Below are 7,591 nucleotides of genomic sequence, written 5' to 3'. Positions count from 1 at the left end.
CCACCCTGAGAGTGCTTGATGAATGTTGTGTTCATGAGGAGTCTGCGACTGGCTCTGCCCTGAATGATGCTGCTGGCCTCTCTGAGGTCCTGAGGGATGGGAGGAAAAACAATTCCAAGAGTCCAGGGACAGTCCAAGGCCAAGATGGACAGGATTCCATGGCAGGTCATAGTGCTCCTCTCCCTCCATGGCCTGCATGGAGATCAGCACTGTGATCCCTGGACTCCTCTGGGGCTCCAAGAAGCAGATTCCTCTTCCTCATTATTCTTATCTTTCTTTCCTGATTTCTTAATCATTCCTTCATAAATATAAAAACAGAGGAGTCCTTTTCATCTGGGATCCCTCACTTGTGGAACACTGCTGACGGATTGAGAGAAGGTGTCCACCCACATCATTCTTTCTCCATTAAACTTGTTTCTAGGCATCTGACTTGGTATTCTTTAATACTGCTTTTCATATTCTGTACTTTCTTCCTAGACATAGGGAAGTTTATACTAGAAATGATAGTTAACCTGTGAAAACTAGACCGATCACCAGTACACCTAAGATTGGACTTATTTTAGAAGCTACATAATTCTGATGACTAACGCCAGGTCCTGCTCAGTACGTCTCAGGTAAAATGTCCATAGTGGAGTGGAGGCTGCTGGCCTTGGCCAGTGTCTGCTGAAGATCATGAGTGAGACAAGGGGACGATGCTCATGGGTCACTCTGAGACTGTCCTTCATTAGGCTTCCCTCTGTGGCTCATCATAATAGTGTTCCTTCCCTGTGCTCGGCTCTGTGCCTTAGTTTGGTCTGTACCAATATGAGTACAAAAGGTTAAAGATCCCTTTGTAACTTTTGAATTTTGAGGAATATAGGATCACCCGATAGCTATATAATGGTGACCAAGTCAAATACTGAGTCCTGTTCTTGGACATTTTTCTTCCTTTCATTGTCCATGGGACTCAAAGTCAAATAAGGTGCATAGACATAATAAATAATGTTGTCTCTACTGCAGATGAAGTCACTTACATTGTACTCTTTTCCTAGCCTGTGAGCCCCTGGGACCATGTGGTGACATGCCTGCCTATTGAGTCCTTTAATCTCACAGACCTAGTGGCCTAAAGACCAAGGTGCCCATCATTACTCATGGCTGTAGATACAGGGTCTTTGTTTGTTCTCTCTTTTTCTGGATCAACACAGATTTATTTTCTACCTTATTTTTCCTTCAGGACAAGCACAAGTTGGGGGATGACTAGCTAAAGACAACTTGGAAAAGGCCATATTGAAATGAAGACCACAGGATAATAGCTCTGATCAGAATACAGGCCAACATTCTCTACAAAATCTGGCAAAGCAAATCCAGCAGCACTTCAGATGGATTATAGAACACATTCATGTGGAATCTCTCCCAGGATACAAAGAAGCCCCTACAGAAGATCACCAACAAATCCCACATCATCTTAACACAGCAAAGGGCAAAACATCCATCAGTAGATGCATGGATTTTTAAAGTGCTGGTGTATACATATAATGGACAGTTATTCATCCCTTAAAAAATGATATAGTGGTAAATGCTACAATGTGAAATAATTTTGAAAACATCAGGCTGAATCATGTCATAAAACAACACATATTGAATTATTCTAGTCAAACAAAATGCCTGGGACATATAAATTAAAAAAAATGGAGATTATACACAGATGTTTCCAGTGATTGTAATTAATGATAAGCAGAGAGAGTGTTTTTAATGAATTAGACGGTTCGTTTGAAGAAATACAAATATTTGGTAACAAGATGTAGTTGGATGCTGTGCAATTTTGAAATATAGTATATAACACTGAATTGATAACTATGGAAGTTACCAACATTAACTTTATATCATGTGGATTTCATCTCAAGGATAAGAAATGTTGCTGCTGACCTGTAGATACTGTTAGAGGTTTCCCACTTACAGATTGGTGAGTGAGTGAGAGTTGCTCACCACCCTTAATGTTAACTGATCCCTGTAAACACTCCTCACTCACACTGAGGTGAAGGAGGGCAGAGATAAAAACACACACAGTGAGCACCATCAGTCTCTCCTCAGTGTTACTTGATTTTCAATAATGACTTATGGCAATACCCAGCAGTGGAGTTCCATTGTGCCATCCACTGTCCACCCTGGCACATGGCCAGGTCCTCTCTCCTGGGCTCTGAAGGTGCTGCTGCTTGGTGGTGTGCTCAGGCCTCCTGCTGTCTCTGCAGACTGAGCTTTGGGCTCCCAGGGGCCCTGCTCCCACTGGCCAGGCACCAGGTTCACATAAAGCAGAGATGACTGAGGTTCCCACATCCCACATGGTACAGAGCTGGCTGGACTGACCCATCTGGCTGCAGACACAGTGGATGGGAGATTCCAAGGAGAGACAGAGTTCTGCTCCCAGGTGGAGAACGGGCGACACTCAGGAGTGAGTACTTGGCAGTTGGAGTCCAAGCTCATCTGAGCCTCATTTTGATTTTGCTAAGCAAATTGCCATCTCATTCATATTGTGAGGTATCCCAGGAAATGCTTGGTCAATTCTGCAAGAATAACAGGAACAGAGAAGTCTTGTAAACAGTGTAGTATTTTCTGTGTTTTCTAATGTTTACATATTAGTGTAACTGAAGTACTGTAGACGTATGAACACTTTTTGCAAGTATATAATGTGATCTCTCTTCATGCTGCCTCTTTTTGATTTAAAATTATACTTTTCAAATTATTTTACTGACCACACACTTAGAAAATGCACAAAATTATCTGCACAGATAAGAGAGGTGGCCAGGAATACATTCATATCATGACAGAAAGAAAATTGCCAAATAGTTGAATTCATTTAGCAGATGATTTTCTTATTTTTCAGTAGCATTGAAAATAAAACTTCTAATATCCTATAAAATTGTCATTGAAGCATTTTGAATTCACCAACTTCACCTTTCTGTCATAATGACAATTATGATCTCCTTTTCAATAATTTTTCTCATTTTATACTAAAGGTATATCAGGTGTGATGAGAATTGTGTGTACAGAGGTAAAAATATAAAAATACAGTGGTGCAGCCTTTGAAAGCACATTATCAAGCTCAGGATGTGATAAGTGCTTCTCAGCATTCCCCAATGGCTGATCAACAGCATTAATTCATAATTGCTAATACAGAAAAATGTAATTTAGAAAATGATCAATTCCTATCTCTTACAACCCAAGCAATGCTTTGCATTTTTACTTGCAATCCATTTCCCATACACTTCTTTATTTTAAGCACTATCAAGAGAAATACCCAAAGGGAAAAATGTCAGCTGTCCCCACTTACAGAGGGAAGCACTTGGAGCAGTCTCTCTACATACTTCTAGCATTAAACATATGCTAATATTACCTTTTACTTATTTTTCTGACCCTCAAGATATTTGATCTTGGTTTTCTTTATGCTCCCACCTTTTGGGTTTTCTAAGGGAAGTTTCAACAAGCCTTTTTCACCCAAAAAGTAGAATGTAGTTCTGAACACTCTAAAATTATGGAGGTCAAACTACAAAAATTAAAGCCTATTTGTTATTTCTCAAAATATAGGCTCATAAAGTATTCATATTTTCAAGATCTGCAGGAATACTCTGAGGACCTATGAAAGTTAGGTGGTGTTTCATGTATTTACTGTATCACATCCATAGTCTGAAGTTTTCTAGGAGACTCATCCATGAGAAAATTAAGTTAAATTTAGAGAAGTTTTCAAGTTGTAGTTAAACCACATAAGCAAAGAAGGACATCAATTAAGTTGATATAATTCAAACTACTTACTAGAGAAATTTCTAAATTCTGTTGCAAAAACAAAGACAGTAAATGGTTTAGTATAAAAAAATGAAATGAAGAAAATGTCTCAAGTGGTTCTTTGCCAGCTTCCAAATCCTAACAGATAGTTGATTTTCCAACTATGACAACTATGTTTGTCACAAATGCCTGGGGTTAGTCAGCAATCACCCATGAAGTGCCCAGAAGTTAGTATAGAAGGGGGAAAGGCTGCTAGGTTTTTAATATAGAATTATCTCATCACTCATCACATTCTCAATTTGTCATATATATTTACACCTTAGATATATTGTGTTATTATATTTGTCCTCTAATGGTAATCAATTTATTTTAAAATACCAACATTTTTTTATCTTTTCAAATCCTCAAGGTCTGAAATACCTGTCACCATATTTATTTCCTTTGTAATATTTTTTGGGCGAGTACTGCTTTAATGACATCTCGATTTGCAAGTGCACTTGACCTCACACCACCCTGCACTGTGTGTGCTACAGCAGTGCAGAAGGGGCAGAGCCTGCTTGGGAGCTCTTCACCTATAAATCAGGGGCATAAAGAAAGCCAGTCTAAGTGAGTGGTCTGAACAATGAACCAGGTGCTAGGTTATTAACCACTGCACAGGAAGTCATGCACTGCTACTGAAAGGTAAAATGATGGATAATACAATGAAGATGCAGGTGACTCAGGAGTGAACTGGTCTGAACTGCTGCAGAAGTGTTGAAACTGTGAGCAAAACCTTCCTTTTAGGGTTTACAGCCAGTTTCAGTTTGTGGGATTGTGACATGGATAAGAAAGCAATATAATAGAAGGTGTCACCAAGACTAAGGCAAATTATGTGTTGGACAAAAGAAGCTTCAACTTCATGGTGCTGAACATGAAATAAAAATAGAACAAAGTAAAAGTAGAAGTTAGGTCAATGTCAGCTGGGCTGGGACCAGGAGGTTGAAAAGACCTTATGCTGCTCAGTTGGAGAGGAAAGAGCCTCAGTGGGGGCTGGGACTGGTCTGGCTGAGGTACTGTGGCCATAAGACAGCATCATGCATGTCCTGGGGAGCAGCAGTGAGAGTGGGGGACTGCAGGCAAGTCCAAGTGCAGTCAGGTCACCTCAGTTTTCACAACACTGGACCTGTGAGCCTGGGTGGGAAAGTGAATTCTTGAGACGCTTTCCAAATAAGCACAGTTTTTTTTTTTTTGTGTGTGTGTGTGTGTGTGTGTGTTTGGAGATATGTTCTCCACCATTATGAATATTTTCCTTTATATTAAAAAAGTAAAAAAGTAATTATTCAATTATTAATTGTGGATATAATGGCAAAATAATGTGGAAATTATATTCAAGGAATAAATTAAAGGTAAATAAATCTGAGAACATTAAAGAATGCACTGTCAGACAGGTGGCCATGCAGGAGAAGAGGGGAAAAACCCTGGAAATGCTCCACATGTGAGTCTCAGGTGTCAGGGGAGACCTGATGGAGAGCTGAGGACATGCCCTGCAGCTCACGCCCAGACTCTGGGCTGCAGACCTTCACACCTGCCCTGGGAGGTGCACTCTGCTCAGAAATGAGTAAACATATCAGAAAACCAAGAGTGACATTCCTCTGCAGGAAAGCAACAGAAATAGAAGAAATACTTTGAACAAGAATATATAAAATAATTTCATTTTTTCAAATAATTGTCATTGTCAATGTATGTTTTTTAACATATGCTAGACAAGTACTGTATGACTGAGCAACAACCCCAGCCCCAAGCAATTATATTAATCATGTTTTTATTTTTTCCTTTCTATCTCTCATCTATTTATCTTCCCAGACAACCAGAATTTCCAGCAAATGGCCAATTCCACCATGGTAACTGAATTTATCCTCCTGGGCTCTACTGATGGCTGGGATCTGAGTTTCCTCTATTTCACAGTATTCCCAATGACCTACCTGGGTACCTTGTTAGGAAACCTTCTCATTGTCACTGTCACCACTGCTGACAAGCACCTACACACACCCATGTACTTCTTCATCAGGAACCTGTCCATCTTGGACATGTGCTACATTTCCATCACTGTCCCCAATGCCTGTGTCAACTCTCTCACTGGCAACAGGGTCATTTCAGTGGCTGGCTGTGCAACACAGATTTTCCTGGTAATTTTCTGTGCATGTGTTGAACTTCTGTTTCTCACCATCATGGCCTGGGACCGCTATGTGGCCATCTGCCAGCCCCTCCAGTACCCCCTCATCATGAACCCTCAGATTTGTGTCCGCATGACCCTGGCTTCCCTGCTCAGTGGTCTGCTGTATGCAGGTGTGCACACTGGGAACACATTCCATCTGTCCTTCTGCCAGTCAAATGTGGTCCATCAGTTCTTCTGTGATGTCCCCTCTCTGCTGAGGCTCTCCTGCTCTGACACCACCAGCAACATGGTCATTCTTTTTGTCTTGGCTGTGGCAGTTGGTGGTGGTTGCTTTACTTTGATTGTCATGTCATATTTTCACATATTTGCTGCTGTGCTGAAATTTCCCACCAGAGCCCCAGGGAAGGCCTTCTCCACCTGCACCCCTCACATCCTTGTGTTTTCCCTATTCCTCAGTTCTGGTGCAGGTGTGTACCTGAAGCCTTCATCAACCTCTGACACACTCCAGGACCTGCTTCTTTCTGCCTTTTATACCATGGTACCTCCCTTCTTGAATCCTCTCATCTACAGTTTCAGGAACAAACAGGTAAAGGAATCTGTGAGGAGAGTAATGCAAAGACAGTTTTCTCAGGGAAATGATAAAGTTGCATTTCAGAATCATCCTAATTTCATTGATCATGGTTCTTAATTAGATACAATACTCTTCATATTTGAGCTTTACAAGTTACACTGTATACCTTTCTATTACATCATTAGAAGCGGAGTTATTTTATAAGGTATACTTTTTGTGATTTACCATATCATTTCCATGGATCCTTCATACAATGTGTAACTTTATTAATGCATTTAAAATATAAATATAATTCACTGTGTTTTCTGAAATCATTTGTAAATATATACATTAAAGTTTCATTATATATATAAAAAGTACCTGTTTCAGATGCTGTCACAGAGGAAAGCTTTACAAATAAAACATGGAGATAACATATAATCAATAGTCTGTTCTTGCACAGAGAAATGTAAAGCAGATTTTAACCACGGTGATACTGTGATAGTAGGAGCCAATGTGACTCCATTTTGTTTTATGACTTCATCCTGTGAAACAACCATGCCAAGTAGAAGAGTCATGACTGGGGCAAGATGTTCTTTTCCTTTTGCTATAGAAACCTTTAAGAACATGGAACTACCTAATGGGGTATTGTTTCTGTAACTAGGGTAATGGGGCTCTGTTTCTGTAACTGGGGTGACTGGGCTAACTGTGATTGGTTAGGCTTCCCTCCGCTTGACTGCACTGTCCCGCTTCTGTAACCTGGCTTGCTTGCATTGGCTAGACCCTCTGAACGTTCCTTTTGCGGTTTTCAGGCTTATAAGGAGTGCCCTTGCAATTGTTCGGGGCTGATCAGGGGAACAGCTTTATGTTCTGGTCAGCCACCACCGGTGTGCTTCAATAAAGGCTTGATTCAATTATACGTGAGTGGTCTGGAAGTCAGTTTAAGAAACCCTGGGATGAAGCTTTAACTATAACAATACATAATTGTGTCAGTTTAATTTGAAAACATATGAAAGTCAAATCCTAAAGAACTTTTTACCAAATACTTAGAGATAATTACAATAATATTTTTCTCCATCTGGAATATGAAAAAGGAAGACACTCTTTGTCTGTGAAGTAAACAGAGAGTG

The 7,591-nt window shown here is 40.2% G+C and overlaps 1 protein-coding gene across 1 annotated transcript; it reads left to right on the top strand.

The window, feature by feature from the left end:
• Positions 1–5,618: 5,618 nt before the first annotated feature.
• LOC107160692 (olfactory receptor 14C36-like) lies at positions 5,619–6,599 on the top strand. The gene has a single exon (XM_015507333.1). It carries the CDS (start codon positions 5,619–5,621, stop codon positions 6,597–6,599), a length of 981 nt encoding a protein of 326 aa, XP_015362819.1.
• The last annotated feature ends 992 nt before the right edge of the window (positions 6,600–7,591 follow it).

Source organism: Marmota marmota, unplaced genomic scaffold (genome assembly GCF_001458135.2).
Source record: "Marmota marmota marmota unplaced genomic scaffold, marMar, whole genome shotgun sequence".
Classification (NCBI taxonomy): domain Eukaryota; kingdom Metazoa; phylum Chordata; class Mammalia; order Rodentia; family Sciuridae; genus Marmota; species Marmota marmota.
The sequence above is the reverse complement of the archived record's forward strand: the minus strand, read 5'-3'. Positions and strand labels throughout refer to the sequence as shown.